The 20573-nt window shown below is 54.0% G+C and overlaps 1 protein-coding gene across 3 annotated transcripts in view; it reads right to left on the minus strand.

The window, feature by feature from the left end:
• atp2b1a (ATPase plasma membrane Ca2+ transporting 1a) overlaps nucleotides 1-20573 on the minus strand; it is a 39511-nt gene that overhangs the window by 3555 nt on the left and 15383 nt on the right. The window contains exons 3-21 of one of the 3 annotated variants that reach the window (XM_086147319.1): nucleotides 13973-14170; nucleotides 13396-13653; nucleotides 13160-13285; nucleotides 11593-11754; nucleotides 11148-11186; nucleotides 8637-8792; nucleotides 8342-8556; nucleotides 7552-7794; nucleotides 7236-7477; nucleotides 6618-6855; nucleotides 6283-6462; nucleotides 6119-6206; nucleotides 5924-6030; nucleotides 5610-5801; nucleotides 4586-4799; nucleotides 4287-4498; nucleotides 4096-4203; nucleotides 2795-2983; nucleotides 2087-2203 (exon numbers count right to left, since the gene is read on the minus strand). In XM_086147319.1, coding sequence (XP_086003445.1) covers nucleotides 2087-2203; nucleotides 2795-2983; nucleotides 4096-4203; nucleotides 4287-4498; nucleotides 4586-4799; nucleotides 5610-5801; nucleotides 5924-6030; nucleotides 6119-6206; nucleotides 6283-6462; nucleotides 6618-6855; nucleotides 7236-7477; nucleotides 7552-7794; nucleotides 8342-8556; nucleotides 8637-8792; nucleotides 11148-11186; nucleotides 11593-11754; nucleotides 13160-13285; nucleotides 13396-13653; nucleotides 13973-14170 — 3284 coding nt within the window. Of the gene's footprint in view, nucleotides 1-2022; nucleotides 2204-2794; nucleotides 2984-4095; nucleotides 4204-4286; nucleotides 4499-4585; nucleotides 4800-5609; nucleotides 5802-5923; nucleotides 6031-6118; nucleotides 6207-6282; nucleotides 6463-6617; nucleotides 6856-7235; nucleotides 7478-7551; nucleotides 7795-8341; nucleotides 8557-8636; nucleotides 8793-11147; nucleotides 11187-11592; nucleotides 11755-13159; nucleotides 13286-13395; nucleotides 13654-13972; nucleotides 14171-20573 lie in introns of all 3 variants that reach the window. The other 2 variants (XM_086147318.1, XM_086147317.1) reach the window with 2 other exon arrangements.

The raw sequence follows: 20573 nt of genomic DNA on the forward strand, positions 1-20573 counted from the left end.
GTGCAGGTGTGAATCGATATCTTCGAATGGCTGCTAACTTGCGCTTTGCGGCCCCTGGTAGTCTAGCTTAGCCAAGAACCTGAGCGCCACCTAGCGTACCTGTCTGACTGGCGCCGCCGCCACGGCTGGGAAATAAAGAAATACAAACGGGTATTTATTTAGTCCCCGCTTTTACAAAACAAATCCCACCTGTTTCTTTCTAACGTGCACATTCAGGCATCTTCCACACCCGCTTCAGCCAAAGCCTAACCTGCTCCTAAGCCACTTCCTGTCTGCGTTTCCATTATATCTCACACTCGGCTCGTTCCTGGCAAATTTGAAATAAAGGCTCGGTTAAATCCACTCTTCCACGTGGGAACGATCTTTCTAAATGTCTGGATTTATGGCGAAGGCGACTGTCCGGCCTCTTCGGCCGGAAGGGAAGTTACATCTGATGTTAACGGGGCAAAACCAACCCAGTGCAGAGAGTCTATCAGTACAGTAAGTAGTTTTCCACAGAACACCAACTAAAGAATCCACGCCCGATTAATCAAAATGCAAAGGGACCGCAGAAATGAGGGAGATGCCGTTCTCGGGAGAAAGAATGCATCTGGGGAGGAGAGGGGAGGCCGGGCGGAGGAGATTACTGGAGTTGGACATCATGCTCAGAGAAGAGAGGGAGGGACGACAGGACAGCGGAGAGAGGGAGGAAGGAAGAAAGACAGAGTTAGAGAGAGAGAGAGAGAGAGAGGGAGGGAGGGAAAGAGAAAGAGAAAGAGAAAGAGAAAGAGAAAGAGAAAGAGAGAGAGCGAGGGGGAGGGAGGTGGTCAGTTCCAGCTTATGTTTGTGGAGTAAAAACAAAGAAAGCTGCAGCAGCCAAGCATGTCTACAAGCCGGTCGACACGTCCAAAGAAACAGAACAGCACAAAGATAAGAAAGTCACAAACGAGACCAGAGACTCTGGGTCCATGCAGAGCGCGGCGCTACCTGCTGCTTAACCGTAGTAAACCTTTGAGTATAGCCCATGACACATTTCACAGAATCTAAGGAGGATACGGGGCAGTCAGTGGCGGACACATTGAGGGCGAGCTTTCACGTGGGCCGAGAGCCGCTCCTGGGGGGGGAAAGGTCAGTTAGGAGGTGCGGAGGTCCGTCGGCCCGGGATCCAACCTGCGAGGGTCACCTGGAGGTTGTGTCAGAGCATTAAAACACAGCGTTGTCACGACATCCGTGAGGCATCGGTGAAGGCGCCGCAGGTCGGGGAGGAGCTGCAAGAGAAAAGCCGTCATTGTCAAGGGGCGCGGGGCTCCGAGCCGCCGGCCGCCTTCTCGGGAACGCTTCGAACGCCGTCTACGCGAGTATGCCGTCCAAACGCGGCGACGGGGCGGCTCCTATAAAAAGGACCAGGTGAGCTTTCATCCCGGGATGCGGAGCGCCTTCACTCGGACCCCGACCCCGACCGGAACCCTCGGCGCCTCTTTGCTTTTAGACGGTGATCATGGGCGTATACTCAAAACATTTACCCGATGGGGGGCCGGAGAGCCGGGACACAGACCCACGAGAGCTGCGAGAGCTACGGGGGCACAGGACGGACGGAGGCAGCTGCGGACACACCTACGGCGTACGGCGTACGGCGTACGGCGGGCGCCGTCAATTCAGAGCATCCTCTTTTTGCTTTTTTTTCGTTTACGCTTTCCGAGTCTCAGACCCGAAGCAGAAGCGGGAACAGAAAACATGATGACACAGAGAAAACACCCGGGCGCCAGAAGCCACCTGGTTACATATATATATATATGTATGTATATATACACACAGCAGTGTTATCCAAGCAATATGGAGGATGTGGTAGTTTGGGCTGGATTGTTTTTTTTTTTTTTTTGTGGAGAAAACAGAGGAAAACATTTGGAGAAGCATGAGAGTCAAAGTGTCAACGTTAGGTGAGAGGAGAGCGGAGGAGGAAGATGTTAGAAGAACAGAGGAGATCGAGAAAAAAAAAAAAAGTAGAAGAAAAGTGTCATGCACTAGAGGAGAACACGCACTCACACCCCACAGTGGAAGAAGCGGTGTTGGCGGCAGCGGCAGGAGTGGTAGTAGTGGAAAAGGCTACATGTGTAGGGCTAGAAACATTGGTTACATCGTGCTGCTGCTGGCTGGAGTTGGAGGCCTGCCGCCTGAGAGCCCCCTGAAAGGAGGTTCCACTCTGGAACGCACTCACTACATCCATCTGCAAAGAATCAGACAGCGTGACAGGAGAACAGCCCAGGAGAGGAAGAGCACAACACAAGCCAGAGGAGAGAGAGAGAAGAGAGAGAGAGAGAGAGAGAGAGAGAAAATAAAGAGACGGCACCAATAACCATCGGAAAAAAACCTCACTTGGAAATTGGATTTAGGTGTTGTAGTTAAAGAGGAAGGAAAAAGTTTGGGTTCGAAGGCACTGACTGGACGGAGCTCGGCCCGGGTCGCGACTCAGTCTTTCCGTGTTCAGAGCCACGCGAGTAATTCTGCTCTATCCCGGTCCGCGTAGGCGACCCGGGCGGCTCGCCGAGCTGCCGTGAGCCGATAGCCTCGCACCGAGGACCTCAGTAAGACACAAGCCGATTGGCTCTTTAGGGCGCCGGCCCTTCTCACGGGACCAAACCCGTCTAAGCTGGAGGAGCAACGGAGACTTGGTTAAAAGGCTTATGGCTTTTGGATTCCCTCCGTGTTGGGACACACACACACACACACACGCACACACACGCACGCACGCACGCGCGCACGCACACACACACACACGCACATATGCGCGCGCACACGCACGGGGGGTGACAGTTACCTGAGTCTGGATGCGATTGAGTCCTCGGAACCAGAGGATCTGCCCGCGGCGAAGCTCCCGCTCGGCGTGGTCGATCTCGTCCATGTCCTCCAGCTCCTCCAGCTCCTCGTCGGGGATCTCCTCTTTCTGGGTGCCGTGACCCGCCGTCTTCAAGAACTTTAGGCGGCTGGTGGGTATTGAAGATATGACCTAGGAGACGTCAGGCGGTTACATGTTAAGAGGTAAAATAGGAAGATCCCCTGTGAGCTGCTCCTGGCGGAGAAGATGGAGAAGGATCTGCTTAAAGCGTGTTGTTTCACAGCATCCTTCCTTCGCCACTTCACTTCTAAATAGAGGCTCCCGTGTGACGGCGGCAGACGTTCTCCTCGCGTGTCCTCCGTGCAGCCCAGTTATTAGCGGCGTGCCGAGCCGAGCCGATGTCGCCGCGCTTCACGCGCCGCCGTGACAAGCGAACGATGTCATTTGCGCCGCTCCCTTGTAGGACCTCGGATATTCCCGGCCGAGCGGGAACGAGGAATCAGGCGCTCGCCGTGGACCGCGCTGGCCGTCTGCACTTGCAAACATGTTGTTATTTTTCCACTTTGAGCGAAAATCTGCAGCCGTTCTCCGGCTCTCTCTGTCATTACCGTCTGGGTGGGAAATCTCAACCAACAATAACTTCTTTCCGCTCCGTCTGCACCCAAAGCTCCACACGTTATGTGCCGGGCCAAAGGAGACGCGCAAACATAGCTTGAACGTTTGTCCGTCTGGTCCGGGTTGGTCTTTCGGGCGCAACGCGGAGCTTCGCGGAAAAAAGGAACAATCTAGTTTATGCGATACAAAGGTTTCTACCGAAAACACTAATGCGTTGCTCGAAATGTGGCTCGGGACAGTCGGGATGCAACAGAGAAAGTCAGACGGCCGAACAGTGAACAGGCTTTGTTTCTCAAAAGAATTAATACAACAACAAAAAAAAAAACCTTTTTGCCGCCCGGTTCAAAAACACATGTGAATCTGATGCTTCTGGTGGGGAACGTGCAGAGGAGGTTGTGACGAGGATTCTGGATGAGTAAAGTCAGCCTTCCTTTCCCATCCTGCGTCTGTTTTTCACAACTTGGGAAGTGACTTTTTTCCATTTTTCTTAACAGGATGCAAGGACTACAAAATACAACTTGGAGGACTACAAAAATGGCAACTTCAACCCCTTCATCGTGTAATGGGGATTGACAAATATAAGACGGCGGCACACGGATCGGCCGGGCGGCGACACGGGAGGGCAGTAGGAGGCGGCGGGGAGGCTCGGCGGCGCTCGCTGGTCTCACCTGTCCCCACAGCAGAGAGCCGAAGCCCAGGAAGGTGCACCACAGCCACTGGTCGATGGTCAGAGCCACGCAGCTGAACGGCTTCCCGCCGAACTGCACGATGACGATCTGCTCGGGCGTGACGGGAGAAGCACAGGTCACGGTCCGGGTCTTCTTCCTCTCACCCGAACGCCCCTTCAAGAGCCTCCTACCTGGATGATGAAGGTGCCGAAGACAATACTGCAGAAGATAAGGTTGTTGAAGATGCCGTCGAACACGTTCCTCTCGCCGTGTATCTTGCGCGCGTTGATCTCGTTGAAGAGCTGCATCATCACGAAGGTGTTGAAGACGATGGTGTAGTGCTCGGAGGGCGGGGCGTGGAGCGGCGCCTTCCTGCCGCTGTCGATGTCGAACAGCTTCTCCCCTGGAGACGGAGGCGGGGGGGGGGGAAACTCACCGACAGGAAGCGGGGGGACGGTAAGGCTAAGAACGGAGGAACGGCGACACGTACCGGCGAAGAGCAGCGTGAAGATGATCACCAGCTGGTACACCCCTTGGCCCAGTATGTTCTTCATCATGGTGCGAGAAATGAGAGGCTTATTGCGGCCGTAGGGCTTCCTCAGCAGCAGGGCCTCGGTGGGGGGCTCGGTGGCCAGCGCCAGGGACGCAAAGGTGTCCATGATCAGGTTCACCCACAGCATCTGGACGGCTTTCAGGGGAGAATCCTGCGAGGACGGGACGGCACATGAGATCATGCGCCTCTCACACGTCCGCGAGCTCGCACGCTCATATTCCCCTCAGCCAATCATCTGCCTCCATCTGACCTTCTCCTCTGCGACCACCAAAATTGAAAAGATATTGATAAAAATGGACTTTTTATCAATATCTTTGTGCTGCTTCAAATATACTGCTCAAAAAAAATAAAGGGAACACTTGAACAACACAATGTAACTCCAAGTCGATCCCACTTGTGTGAAATCATAGTGTCCACTCAGGAAGCAACACGGATTCATTTGGACTTGTTTTAAGGACATTACATCAAAGTTGGATCAGCCTGGAGTTTGTTTTTACACTTTCATTTGGAGTGTGATTCCTAATCCAGACCTCCATGGGTTGATACGATCGATTTCCATCGATCATTTTTGTGTGATTTTGTTGTCCGCACATTCAACTGTGTAAAGAGCAAAGTATTTCATAAGAATATTTCATTCATTTAGATCTAGGATGTGTTTTTTAAGTGTTCCCTTTGTTTCTTTGAGCAGTGTAGTATCGGTAGGTGATCCGGTGCAGATTTTTTTTTTAAAAACGTAATATCACGCCGGCTGATTAGTTTTTAACGCTCATTTCGATAAATCTTTAAGCGGATTTCAATTTCGGCAGATTAGTTTTTTTCTTTCATGATGAAAAATGTGCGTTTTGCAATGTTTGCGGGATTTTTAGGGAGTTTCACACGCCCGCCCTGTGTCTCCTCACACTGAACAGTGAACTCCTAACCCCTGGTGCTCTGAGCTACCGGCGGCGTCACGGCTGAGGACCTGTGTGATGCAGGCGCCCGTGAACGCCACGATGACGGCCACCACGTTGACGGTCAGCTGGAACTGGAGGAACTTGGAGATGCTGTCGTAGACGTTGCGCCCCCACATGACGGCCTTGACGATGCTGGAGAAGTTGTCGTCGGTCAGGATGATGTCGGACGCCTCCTTGGCCACGTCGGTGCCGGCGATGCCCTGGAGAGGCAAAGACGGACGTCTGTCTCCCATCACGCCTTTCGCCACGGGGCCACTGAAACCCGCTAAAACCCCGGGGGGGGGGATTTGAAATCGTCCGAAGACGCCGAACGCAGGCTCACCATGGCGAAACCGACATCCGCCTTCTTCAGCGCCGGCCCATCATTGGTACCGTCTCCCGTCACGGCCACCACCTGCCTCTGCTCGGCCACCGTGCTGTCGATGATACCTGGAGGAGCCGGCGTCAGAGCGTCGAGCTGAGCGGACGGACAGACCGCAGCGCGTTTGACGGACAGCGGCGGCGGACGAGGAGGTACCTTTGACGAGGGTGTGTTTGTCTGTGGGGGAGGATCGAGCCAGCACGCGTAGCTTCGGCCAGATTTTGTCGATGCGTTCTTGTTCGATCTGTAAATACGCAGCAAACGCGTGTTAAATCCCAAAGCGGAGGGGTTCCGGCCTGAGTGCCGCCGCCGCCGCCCACCTCGCCCTTTTCGTTGCGTATCCTTCGGTTGAACTCTTTGCCCTCCAGACAGAGGAAGTCGTCCCCGGGCTGCAGGATGCCACACTTGGTGGCGATGGCGCGGGCCGTGTTGATGTTGTCGCCGGTCACCATTCGCACCGTGATGCCGGCGCGCTGGCATTTCCTGATGGCGTCCGGGACCTGGGGGGAGGAAGGAACCCCAGAGAAAGACGTGATCGCGAGTCCTCCTCCGGGAGCTCAGCGCTCCCTCCCGACCCGCCGCCATCATTTCTCCCGCGGAGAACCGAAGAGATTCTCCTCGGGCTCGGAGGACCAGGAGTTCACCGGCGGTTCACCTCATGTCTCACTGGGTCCTCGATGCCGACCACGCAGATGCAGGTCAGCCCCGTGAGGATGTCGTTCTCGTTGTCCCAGTCGGGCTCTCCCTCGGTGGCGGGGAAATCTCTGTAGGCCAGGCAGATGGTCCTCAGACCCTCGGAGGCCATGGGCTCGATCACCTTCTTCACCATGTCGTCGCGGTCCCGCGGGCGGAACACCTTCGACTCGCCGTTCGCCGTCAGGATTTTGTAGCACCTGGGAGGGGATACGGGGACGGGCGCGGGGATGAGACGAACGCCGCGCCCGAGGAGAAAACAAAGCCCCGGGTCGGCGAGTAAGACGTCCCGCTAAGCCCTCTGTGGGTTAAAAAGAAGCCTGCTTGGCTAAGAGGCTTACAGAGCTGTTACCAGCTCATTTTCTCAGTGCCTGATTTTAAGTCGCAAAGTAAGGGGCTCGGGTGGGATGCACTTGAACTCCTTAGCCGCTTAAGACGTCACACGAATCGTTCACAGCAAAGTCTGGCCGGCCGGCGCGAGGAAAACACGACAAACCGGCAGATAACCTTTGGCCGAAGGGGAGCGTAGCCGCGAGTCCCGACCAAATGCATCCCCGCCGGGTCCCGGGCGCCGTCTTACTTTTTCAGGAGGATCTCCGAGGCCCCTTTGCTGAACATCCGGTAGCTGCCGTCGGCCATCTTCAGCACGGTGCTCATGGACTTGCGGACCGAGTTGAAGGTGTATACTTTGTACAGTTTCTCCTCGGGGATCTCGTTGCGAATGATCTGGTAGTCGCGCTTGAGGTCGGCAGAGAATCCCAGCAAGGCACATTCGGTCTTGTTGCCCACCTGCCGAGGCAGGCCGCCCTCCTTCTCCGGCGGCTGCGAGCACAGAACGGGCACGGCGGTGAGACGCGCTTCTCGGGGCGGATGCGCCGCGACGTCGGCGACCTTACCATGATCTTCGTGGTGTAAGCGCAGTTCACCGCTATCCCCAGGATCAGCATGTCCAACACGGACGACGGCACGTTCTCCGGCTCGGGGACCTTCTTGAAGTGCTTTTCGGCGACGTAGGCCTGCACCACCGTCATGCGGTTCATGGTGAGCGTGCCGGTCTTGTCGGAGCAGATGGCGGTGGCGTTGCCCATCGTCTCGCAGGCGTCCAAGTGCCGCACCAGATTATTGTCTTTCATCATTTTCTGCAGGCGGACAGGCGTGAGGTGAGATCCCGAACGTTGAAAAATGAGGTTTTTGCTCACAGAGATGAACCTTTAAGCGCGCGACGGATCCAAACAAAGAGCTCGTATTTCAACGCGGACCGGCGGCTGCGCGGCGACCGGTCGAACGCGGGCAGTTACCGTTGGTTTGGCACGAATGCTGCGAGCAGCTTCCCCTCCCGTTAAATCCCCCCTCCTTTCATTTCCTAATTAACCTCGTCGGAGGAGAAGTGATTCAGCTGAGAATCCCCTTTCCTGACCCTCAACCGATCCTCCTCCTCCTCCTCCTCCTCCTCCTCTCTCTCGCTCGCTCGCTCTCTCTAAGGATTACCTGTGAACATTATTAATAGTGCAGTTTTAACGGTTTTATGGGATTTGGAAGAGCGTCGGGCTGAGATGACGAGTGTGCCGGCTCCTCGGGACCACTGTGGAGGAGATGAAAGCTGGGCTTTGGGACATCGGACGCTCAAATCTCCTCGTCTTAGCGGCCCCGCGTGCTTTAAGCGGCCGGGGAGCGCGATGGCGTTACCTTGACGGAGTAGGCCAGGGAGATGGTGACGGCCAGCGGGAGGCCCTCGGGGACCGCCACCACCAGGACCGTGACGCCGATGATGAAGAACTTGACAAAGAACTGGATGTAGATGGGCGTGCACTCCTTGATCCAGGGCAGGTTCTGAATCCAGAAGGTGTCGACCACGAACAGCACGACGAGGATGATGACGGTGATGGCTGACATCACCAGTCCTGGAGAGGGCGGGAGAGCGGCGAGGGTTACCCGTTTGGCGGCGGCGGCAGGGAGCACGAGGGGTTTCGCCGCGACTCACCCGCCTTGCCGATCTGCACCGCCAGTTTGGTCAGTTTGCCCTGCAGGACAGACTTCTCCTTCTTGGGCAGGCTGGCTTTCTTCTTCTCCTCTGCGTCGGCGCCCTCGTCGCTGTTCAAAGGCTGCATTTCCATCGCGGCGCCGTCTTGCGCTTTAGCTGCCACAAAAGGAAAACGGCTCTTGAACGCAACGGCCCGAGACTCTCTTTAGCCTCGCCGCGGAGGCAGGCGTGCCATTTAGCTCAAACTCATCCGAAAGACGTCGACATCGACAAGCGCGAGTCACTCCGTTCTCGGGGGTCTTCGCGCTCGCAAACCCTCCGAGCGTCGGCGGCGAACCAGGCGACCAAACGCCGTGTTAAGCCTCGGTTAGCCTCGGTTAGCCTCGGTTAGCGCTTTCCATGCCGTCCTCGGCTCGACGCCGAATGCTCTCGTCGTTCTTGCTTCTTCGACCCCCGAACCTCCTTCGGGTCGTCCAGAAGCCACTGACAGCCAGAACTCACATGAATGAACTGGAGTTGCAGATTTCGCCCGGTTATTGTGTAAATAACAGGGTCTCTAAACACGTCTTAATTCTACAGTTCTATGATATAAATAGCGGGTTCGAAACCCCCGTGAGAAAAAGGCAGAAAAGGGCAAAGACATGAAATGTGACATCAATCATCCGCCCGCGTGCTTTTCTTGTCCCGCTTTTATTCCAGGGAACATGGGAAATGTCACAGTAATTACGTCGCTATGACCTGACTGCACGGTAATTAGCAGAAAGACTTAAGTGTAATTACAGCGCCTCCCACCGAGAGATTAGGAGGGCTAGAATGTAACACCGGGATCTGCCGCGCCGCCGCCCCCTTCGGGTGGCAGGTAAAGAAAAAAAAAAAAATCCCGCAGATCTCCGCCATCTCCCGGGGCCTCCTCCCTCAGGATTCCGAGAGCCACGTCTGCCGAGGTAACCTTGGAGATGGCGAGCCTCGCCAGGCAGCGGGAGGCTTCGCCACGACTCCTTCTCTGAGAGCATCATTAGCGAGGCTCTGCGCCGAGGACGCCGCCGCCGCACAACGTCCACGTCCTTCCCCCGGCCTTTTGACTTTCTGCAGAGGAAAGGACCCGTCGTGTCTTTTCTCCCCGTCCTGGTCCAGGATTAGTCTTCATTTACTCCGGCGAGCGCCGCGGCCCCGCGTTGATATACGTAGCGGCGAGGGGAGGGGAGGGGAGGGGCGCGGGCGCCACGCGGCTGCGGCTGCAGCTGCGTTCGCTGCAGCTGCCGCAGACCGTGGTTCGTTCTGCGCTTACGTGGGCTCTGTAATCTCAGTCTAAAGGATTAATGCGGATTCCTGGCAGACGGAGGGGATCCGCGCAGCGCTGACCGGTGCCAGGGTCGCCGTCGCTGACCCGAGCCCGGCAAACCAGCCTCGCCAGCACAGTTGCCGCTAAACGGCAACTAACTAACCCTTTGCCGCGGGGCAAAAATCGGGCAAATTAAGAGTCTTGGCACTTGACTCCGAACAGGTCGTGTCGGGATAACCAAACCGGAAATGGGCGACGAGGAGCCGAGAGAGGGGGGGGGGGGGGGCGGCCACGGAGGAATGGGTGGGAAAGCAGATGTTCGGCCCCAGAACTGTGGCGTAGCGTTAATCTCCTCATCACTAATCGCCATAACTGGATTGGAAGGCACCTGCCGCTGGGAGCGAGGCGTGCCGGGAGGGCCAGGAGAGCCAGGAGAGCCCGAAATCAAACTCTTCATCATTTTAACCGAAACAGACGTGGCCAACTCCTCGGTGCGGTGGGACGAGGAGGGGTGCACTTTTTGACCCAGCAGAAGCTTTGGGCGCCTCGGTGGCTCTGACCTCGCTGAAGGCCGTCTTCGTATTCTGCCGTGTGGATCAAACGAGGCGCTCAAAGCAGCCCGCAGGCATTTTGGTTCAAGTTAATATTTCCTGCACAACTCGGTGATTAAACAAAAATCCTAAGGGCGTTCAGCTGGAAGGAGGTCCTCTGAGTCCAGGAAAGTAGCCTGAGATGATGGGAGAACCCTGTCCAGCTGAAACTGGCTGAAATGATTGTGCCCGTGAGGGGATGGGAAGCAGCGTGGACAATTCAGGCGGGGTAAATGGTGACTGCCGCTGCGGGCCCGAGCGTCACGCTCCGCCTCGCTTTTCTTTCCTGGCAACCTCAGAAGATGCAAGTACGTCTATGTGGTTTGACGACGTTTCTTACACCCGCGACCGGTTCGGCCGTTTCTCCGACCCGGACGCCAGCCGGGCGTTTCAGAGAACCGCCGCCAGCACGCTAACTGTCCTCAGCAACCTCCGCTGGAGGGAGATCCCCAGGAGGTGCAGAGATTCCCAGACCCTCGCCTCCAGAGACATCCGCCGTCATTTCACGGCTTGCCTTCACCGTCAGCAGGTCCTTCTGACCAGGTCCACACCCAGAACGCGCGGACCGAGCGTTACGGCACCGAAAGCTGCGTACGGGACTGGACGGGCCGGCGCAGCGGCTCGGGGGAGTAAACCTACCTTTCTTACGATTCTCGACCGATCCGTCCTGCTTCTTGTCTGAAGAACAGAAGAAAGAAAAGAAAAGAAAGAAAGTTAGACACTAAGACAAAGTCGTCGGCAGGGAGACACTTTTTAAAAGACCCTGATTTCTGGTGAGCACCTGTGACAGGAAAACTATTTAAAAAAACATTCATTCATCGACGTCGCTCCTCCGTCCCGGCCGGGAGGCTTCGTCACGGGGACACAAAGAGAGACACTGCTCACGTGGCTGCTCAATCAGGGTCTCCTGCCTGTGTTTGGACTGTGGGAGGAACCCGGAGGAACCCGGAGGAACCCGGAGGAACCCCACGCAGACACCAGGAGAACATGGAGACGCCACACAGGAAGGCCGGCGTTACTCTGAGATGAGGAGCTGCTGGCGGCGCTCAGGAACAGCAGAGAGAGAGAGAGAGAGGATACTAACTTTTTCTCTGCTTCTTCTTCTCCTCCTTCTCCTTTTTCTTCTCCTCCTCGTCTTCGTCGTCGTCCTCGCCGCCCCCGAGTAAAGTGAAGATAATTCCAGTTTGAGAGTTGACACCCACTGCGGTGACCACCATTTTCCCTGAGCCTTCCATGACATGGGTGCCTTCGAACAGAGCGGGGAAATGAAACCAGTGAGCGAGGGAAGGTGGGAAGGGAAACACATGTGCCGTTTTTTTGTTTTGCTCAAAGCGTGCTTTGAGACAAGTGATGCCTTTTAATTCCTTTCATTCAGGAGTCAACTGAACCTTTGTCTGGATTATTCTGCGGAGCCGTGTCACTTAAAAGCTCCACTGTGCAACAAAGAAGTTATTTCCAATGCGGGCTGCAGATACAAAGGGCCGGTGCATTAGCGAACAGCACGTCGCAACTTCCAAAAAAAACACTTTCATCAGCGGACGGCCGTCGGCGTCGGCGAAACTTTCAGAGGCTTCAAAACGTCTCCGTCTCGCCCTCCCGCTCCCTCGCCACGGCCACGCTAATTACAGGAAGCCGTCTTTTCATCGGGGGGTCGGCGAGGACGGACCGGGTTGGGAAAATCCAACGGCGGCCGCGTACAGACGCTCAGGGGGGGAAGCGGACGGACGGGAGAACGCTTTGTGACGGAAGAAACGCAGCGCCGGAAGGACGGAGATCAGCCGGACGCCGCCCGGGTCGACCGTAGTTGTCATTACTTTGCATGAATACGGAAACGTCCCGGGTCCGTCTTTAAAACGCAGCCTGGTGATCTTCATGCAAGCAGGAGAGGTGTAACGGAGCACATGTGGATACATTTTCAAGCGGCGCTCGCAACGTATGAATTATTAATCCGTAAGGTGATCCGTGGGGTTTGGTGGCCGACGCTCCTCTGTGTGAGGAACCCGGGGTGGGGGAGGGGAGGAGGGGGCTGTTTTTCTTAATTCTGATTCAAGCTGAATCAGAGAGTCAGACAGGACGAGACAGAGTCCGCGATGTCGCGCCATTTCACCATTTTCCCCGTCCACACCCCCGCCGATGAGTTTGGGAGTCAACAGCGAATCGCCGTGTTACAATAAACACAATTAGAACGCGTCCTGATTTCACAGTGTCTCTGGTCGCGTCGCTGCGGTTCCCATGTTAATGACGGCCTTTGGGGTGAGATACATATGAACAAGTTGCATATTCTCACTTTGCTTTTCAAACAGCGCAGACTCGTGTTCACGCTCACCTGTCGCCGGGCAGAATAGAATAACTTCAGTCTGTTTTCTTCCGATGTATAATCCGAACGGCGTCTATGTTCCGAAGGCAAGGATTACCGCGTTCGGCTTCTCGCGACGTAAAATTCAAAAGTATATAACGATACGAAATGTATTTCTAATGTCTTTCCGCCAAAGTGTTGTACAAGCAAGGGAGCGGCGGGATGGAAATGCTGTTCAACGACACGTCCATCGGCGATCCTGGGCTGGACCTCCTGGAGGTTCGCTGTGACGGGCTTGAGTCAACTAAAGAAGCGAAGAAGGGAAAAGGCATGTCGGGCGGAGGCGCGGCGTCACCTGATAACAGCATGGGATCCTTTTCGTGCGTCTTCTTGACATGGTCCGACTCCCCGGTGAGGGAGCTCTCGTCGATCTTCAAGTCGTTGCCCTGGATGAGAACGCCGTCGGCGGGCAGAAGGTCACCTGAAGCACACGAAACGCCGCTTACACGCGTGGCGAGGAGAGCGTCGGCTCAAAGCGGCTCGTCCTCCGCCGAACACCCGCTGCTTCTGCGCGGCCGTGAAGGATCTCACCGTATTTTACTTGTGCGATGTCACCGACCACAATCTCCGCCACGGGGATCTGGATGACCTGTCCTCCTCGAACCACGGTAAATTTCTGCTCCTGCTCGATGCGGCTCTGGAGGCCCCGGAACTGCTTCTCTTTACTCCAGTCGTTGAAGGCAGTAACCAGCACCACACATATAACGGAGAGGAGGATGGCGGCGCCCTCGATCCAGCCTGCCTCTGACTCATTTTCATCCTCCACACCGCCGGCAGCCTTCCCACAGTCTGCGGAGATCATCGACACACTTAAGTTAGAAACATCCCCGGCCTTTCGCCGCCGTTACCGCCGCATCACCGAGGCGACGCGCTAAAAAAATGACGCCATGAGGTATTAACGCAGAACAAACGTTGCGTCAGAGCCGCGCCGGCCGGCTGCCGAGCTTCAAACGTGGCCGTCGGAAGCAAATCCTCGGAGGCAGCGCGGCCGGTGTGTTCGCGCCGCCGGGAGCGCAAACGTCTCGGACGGATACGTCAAAAACGTAGCGGCCGGCGTCTGCGGACGGAGGTGGGCGGCGTGACGGCAGGATGCGGAGAGAATACTCACTTTCTCTTTCGGTGTCTTGGGATTTATAAAAAGAAAGGCCTAGTGATACTATGGCTGCCACTTCCAGGATAATCAGTGTGACGTCCTGCAGAGCCTCCCACACTAACTGTAAGAAGGTTTTGGGCTTTTTGGGCGGTATAAAATTCTGCCCGAAGACTGTTTTCCGCTTCTCGATGTCTGCCGGCTGTCCACTTAGACCTGGGGGAGGAAGACAAGGGTCGTGAGAAGGAGGCCGCATTAACATTTCATTTTCACTCCGTGTCGAATACTTGAATCATGTAAAAGACTAAATGAGGGGTCCTTTCGCTCCGGATGCAGATGCACTCCGCGCCTTCCGCCGATCTTTAATTTATAAGAATAAAGCTCGCCTCGGAGAGAAATGTAAGCCGGAGGCGCCGCTCGCGTCGCCGAGGATCTCGGGGTTTTATCCCCGAAGGGAATCGGCGGCTCGGAGGGGACGCGGCGGCGGCGGACACCGTGCACGCACAGCGCGCCTCAAACGCGGTCGCCCGCTCAATCCGGAATATAGGGATTTTCTGAAAGACGACAACAAACGAGTCCCGTCGCCCGTGTTTACTACTGACATCTCTTTGACACATTATACGTCTGGCTGGCCGGAGAGCCGCTCATCCACCTCCCATTCAAAGGGCTCCACATTCAAGGCACGGACGCATATTCAAAAGGGCCTTCACACATTTGATGATGCATGACAGTTTTTCTGTTCTATTCATGCAGACGGGCTGTGTGTAGGTGGCGGCGCAGGCTGGATGGAGCCGCATGTGCGTGCACACGTGTGTGTGTGTGTGTGTGTGTGTGTGTGAAGCGAAGAGGAGGAGGAGCAGAATCGGGGCCCGGGGAAGAGTGACTGTGTGAAACTGCTACTAACGGGCAGATGGGGGGTGGGTGTGGGTCAGGATGGAGGTGCAAAGGACTATGTATATGATATTACATAATAAAGAGCAGAGCTTCTGATCAGCAAAGCGAAGCCGCAGGGGAGCGGCGGCATCTGAATTAGGAGAACGTACGTCTCAAAGACCGAGACGTACAGGAAGCGCAAGAAGCTCCGTCCCCGTGATCTTCTTGAGAGGAAATCGGTCTTCAATATGACACCATCAGAAACTGCACCCATTTGCATCGGTAATGTCGCCGCTAATGTTTCGCACCGAGAACCACGCTTCCTTAAGCGTCCGATGACTTCTTTATCTGACTAATTTGAGCATAAAAACTATTAAAGAAAAGACAAATAATGACTCATGAAAGGACAATGACAGAAGCAAGATGTGCCATAAAGGTTTTCTTTTAATGTCCATATTACTTGAGCAAAGACTGAAAACTACCACATACAATGCATACAATTTCCTCCATTTTCAGCACAGTTTGTAGAAACATCAGCATTCTCCACCAGTTTGAACAGCTCTTCTGGAAACCGTACTGCCATCACTGTGCAAACAGCGAACACGGTGCCCAGCAATGCAAAGAGTCTCAATGCTCTTTGTGACGCATGGATGTACGGAGGAACGTATGCACCGATGGATGAAAGTATATTTATATATCTGATTGCATGTATGGATGGATGGCTGGATGTATGAATGAGTGAGTGAATGAATGAATGGAAGAATGTGTGTGTGCATGAGTGAATGTACGCAGGAATGCATGCAGGCACAAACACATATGTGTATTCATGCACGTTTGAGTCGAGTGACCTGTATCTTTAAATGAATATATTCTTAATTCACGTCTTAGAGTGTGTTTGGCACCAGAGCTTTTCCGTTGTTTTCAAACGCGGTACTATAGTATGTGTGTATGTGTGTGTGTGTGTGTGTGTGTGTGTGTGTGTGTGTGTGTGTGTGTGTGTGTGTGTAGAACAGGGGGGAACAGGGTCACCACGAGAAGGTACTTTTGGAATCATGACGATGAGTGGGTTTATTTTTTCTTTCCGCCGGCTCAGCGAGCCGCACGCCGCCTCCGCCTCCGCGTCCAGAGCCAACTGCAACGGAGCATGTGTTCCCCCGCCCGCCCGCCCGTCGGGGGAGTGTGTTTCGCCGGCATGTTTCAGCATCCCGGCATCCGCTCGGCGTGAAAGACGCTCGGCCGACGGGTCGGACGCAACGGCCGTACGGTATCCACGTCGTCTTGCCGTTTAATCCTATTTCTCGGCACGTCACGGACCCGGTGCGCGGCGCGGCAACGGGTCGGCGGCGGCTTCCGAACCAAGAGTCCTACGGGCCTCCGTGATGAATATCTCCATTTATTGAATGTTTATTATTTTAAGACTGCGGTGCAATTATGTTAAGTCCTAATAATGAGCCAAAAAAATTAATTATTAACCACATCATCTTTCCACACTTGATCTATTCAGGCTCGAGACACCATTTTCATTCAGCGGTTAATAGCGTGAAGCCGCACCGTGGTTTGCCCAGAGGGAAAATGGGATTATTGGTGAGTTCTTGCATCAGGGTTTCTACAGAGACAAACCCTGGAGTCTGAAATTGATTCTTTGATCGGCTTCAAAGGGAGCCGTGTATTTACGGTCAATAGAAATCGTTATTTTAAAAAGAGAATGGCACCCTATCCGAGCATTTCCCATTTTTTTGAGTTTCCCCTCGAGGATGAATAAAGTACTTACCTACCCCCATTGGAGGCATATATTTACATGTTGCTATTTCAAGGATTTTTATTCTTCAAGCGGGCTCTGCTGGCTTTCGTTCATCAACGAGGAATCTCAAGGTAAACGGTTAGGACAAACATGTTGTGAGAGGGGCTATTTATCGTGACAAACGTGTCGTCGTTGCAGTTTTACCGGCACTGATGATATAAACTCGGCAGATAATAATCATAATCATAATAACGGCTGTTAAATGTCCAAGAATCAAATATTTTGCCCGCCAAGTGTCTAGTTATCTACTACATACTAGTTTTCAACCGTCCAGCACACCTATTGAGCTCTTCAAAAAGCCAAGCAGGTGTTGACCCCCAGCGGCCGCTCCCCTAAACAGTCTCAGGATTAATAAAGTCACTGACGCCGCTATTAGATATTTCTTCTGAGTGAACTATGAGCATGAACTATGCTCGCGTGAATATCGGCGGCAGAGCCCGTTGAAATAAAAGCATCCTTTCGCCCCGTCTTGCACGGCTAATTAACATTAGGGCCGGCAGCGAGCGTCCCTTCCTAAGCGTGCGTTAGCCGAGGTGACCGGTACAACAATGAGTCACCGGCGGAGCGCCGCCGCCGCTGTCAGGCCGCCGCCGCCGCCGCCGTCAGGCCGCGGGCTTTATCCCACACGACTGTCCGCCGCTGCTCGCGGCCTCTCTCTCAGCGTCTGCTTTGATTCTTTGTGCCGTAATGAAAACGTGCTGACAGCTAATAGCCCATTTCATTTTACGCCAGAGCGACAGCGCATTCAACACCCGTCCTGGCCTTGTATATCCTGCCGGCGAAGGGGCGCCGCCCCTCGCGTCCGTCCGGCCCCTTCCGGCGCCGCCCGAGCCGAGCGCCCAATCATTAACCCTCTAATTTGGGCGTCTGTCCCCGGCTGACCCTCGGCACCCGGACACTCATTCTGGCCCGGAGGGTTCAAGGTACGCCTCCGGTCGCCGCCAGCCACAATCAAATGAAAAAAAAGGCCGTGGCGGCCACCTTAGCTTTCATTGCTTCGTTCGTTCGCTCATTTAGGGTGGAAGAGCGGAAGCGCTCTCCGGGCAGCACGCGACAGACGGAGCCTCCTCCAGACAAACTTTCATTTTACAACAAAATGCCAGAGACTCCATGTCCTGCCTGGCATCTGCACCGCGGCCGGCGGACCGCCGCTCCAGCAATCCCACTCCGGTGCGAGCCAAAACTAATGAATGAAGACCCCTGGCAGGAAAAGGCCGATTTTTGAAAAAAGAAAATCAAAACGTTTTCCCAGTGGTGAGAACACCATCTGACCCCATTCCAAAGTGAACTTCCACAGGCTCCAGTAATTTGGGCCCATGATTCAATTTAGAAAACCAGCGGCAGACGAAAATGAGAGGCTGAGCCGGACCGGCAGAAAGGCTACTCTTGAATCCTTTTTGGCGAAACGGCAAGAAGGCGCCGACGAATACCTTTCGCCGGAGTTTCTTCACAAACGGAGAAGCAAAGCGGGCCAAACGTTTCCGCGCATCCTTCTGGAGCGCCCTTACGTGTTTTCGACGTGAATAGGAAGGGACACGAGGAGGGCAAAAGAAACGGAAAAGTGTGGAAAATCGGAAAGGTTTACCAGTTCATCCGGCGCTGCAGACCAGAATATACAAACCACTGGTTTAAAAACACACTGCCACATCACAAACACTCTTTGCTTTCCCTTCCTTTCCCGGCCACATGGCTCCTCTCTTTTGGGGCAACAAAAGGAAGTTAAATGGGGGAAACAAGAGCAGGCAACCTAAGGTGACAATTGGAACAAAGGTTTGTTTTGAAATCTCTCTTTTAAACATGTGACGCTTTGTGTGTGTGTGTGTGTGTGTGGGTGTTTACCTAGATAATTCTACAGATGTTTTAATTACGTTTTCTGATTTTGTACAAGGCGAGAAAAAAAGGAATTAAAAGTGAGCAGATGTCCCAGTTTCTCCTAGATTGTCCTAGTTTGAAGCTTAGTGTCCTGAGTCCTGAGTAATATCTGTAAAACACTGAAATGTCCTGGTTTTGGGCATTCGCGACCACATTGTCCCAGTTTCGCTGCACATACGACGCACTCCTTCTCAGCACCTCCGTGCAAGCCTTTCACGTCCTTATCCATACCACCAGATCCATTACAAAAAAAATATGAACCGCGCGGCAGGCATTTAAATTCAACATTAATTTGTATTGGTGTCCATCAATCAGCGCATTGTTGTCAAGGCTGTCGGTGGCCTGTGAGCTCGTGGCGGTTTGTGACAGGATCTGTCAGTGCACCGGGGGTTAGTCGTCGCTGTCACGCTGAGAAGTCGCTATTCTATAAAGAGCCCCGGGAGCCTTAATCTTTCCTTGGCAAATAGCCGGCAACCAAATGACTTATTCATTTATTTGTGCCGGCTAGTTTCGGGGTACCGCGCGCCGGAAATGCAGGCAGACGTCCAAGCGTGAGCGAGATGGGAAAGGGGAAGTTATGAGATGGCAGAGACGGGATCTCTGCCGGTCATTTAATGAAACAACGGCTAGTCTTGATGGAAAATTCTACGACGAAACACATTATTCACCTTTCCGACGACGTGAAAGTATTTACGTGAATTGCCGCGAACGCCGATTCGCACGATGCGTTCCGAGCTGTTTCTTTATCAAACTGTTTCCAAATAAAGCTTTGACAGAATTAAAAGCGGCGCACTAAGCAGCCAACGATCATTACCGTCCTGATGAAAACACCCAGCTGTGCGAGCCAGCGCTGCGTATTTAAGTACACTACAGGATTCCCCTCAACGTGACCGAGTAGCTTGGTGCCATAACCCAAATGGCAACCACATGTTTGCAGAACGCGCGCATAAGAACCAATGCAAATGCATCTTTTTCACAAATTGGGATTCACTGATCGACAAACACCCCTTCCTTGAGGTCATCGACAGTTGACCTCGGTTGACCTTGGACTGCAGCATCCATGTTCACTTGCGGGCAGGTCTTCACTCCCGCCCGCCTTGGAGATGCACTTTTTGGAACAGATCACGATATAAAGGGTATTTCACTTTCCGCACAATCCAATAAAATACGACCGAATGCTCAGTTCTCATCAGATGGAAGCAGGAGGGAGCGTAGAGGCGGCCACAGCTCAGAGCCAGCGAAATGAGCATCGCCGCTCTGCAAAAAGCGCCGCTTTTGGGAAAGAATACTCGGCCCGGCTCGGCGCGGAGAAGCCGGTCCATCCCCGGTCCTGATGCGTCCAACGCCTGACGACGTTTGCAACCGTTTTGCCGTTCTTCAACAAACCCAGAGCTTCGTTTTCAGGGAGAAAACGTCTCCCTTCGGATGCGGCGTCGGCGGAGGAACGCCATTTCTCAGTCACAACAGAAATATGCGGAAAACAAAAACTCTGCTTTTATTTAGGTCGGGTTTAAAACACTAGATACGGATGTCGATGTAAACGGGTCGGAGCAAAATGACGACAAAGCAGCGTCTAACGCGTGGGTGGGTGGGTGAGGCTGAGGGAGGTTTCACACGGCGTCAGGCGGTCGATGCAACGGGAGCGAGGACGGCTCGGAGAAACAGGCTTAACGCATGTTTACGCATCCTTACGGCTGATGGGATTTCACATCGCTGAAAGTCAGCAAACTCAACGTTAAGGTATTTGCCGCTATTAACTTTCAGATTAAGCGTACATTAATGACAAATTAACAGTAATCGCTATGACCAAAAGTCGGCACGTGCCCCCTCTTTACGATTCGCTTTTAGCACAAGCAACTGACTTTGTTTGCAAATCCTAGCATCAAAAACCAGACATTTAATATTTCCGATGGAATTATCCCCGCGAGCCCGTCAGACATGCTTTTCATCCGTCTAACAGGCACGCTTTCATTTTAAACTGTGTGTTACCTCTCTATCCCTTGGCGTCACCGACCTGTATCCCAGGCACCCAAGATAACATCGGGATACTTTCCTAACTATCCACAAATGGCT

The sequence above is a fragment of the Fistularia commersonii genome, chromosome 5 (genome assembly GCF_037954325.1).
Source record: "Fistularia commersonii isolate RoL2024-O1a breed Wild chromosome 5, RoL_Fcom_v1.0, whole genome shotgun sequence".
NCBI lineage: Eukaryota > Metazoa > Chordata > Actinopteri > Syngnathiformes > Fistulariidae > Fistularia > Fistularia commersonii.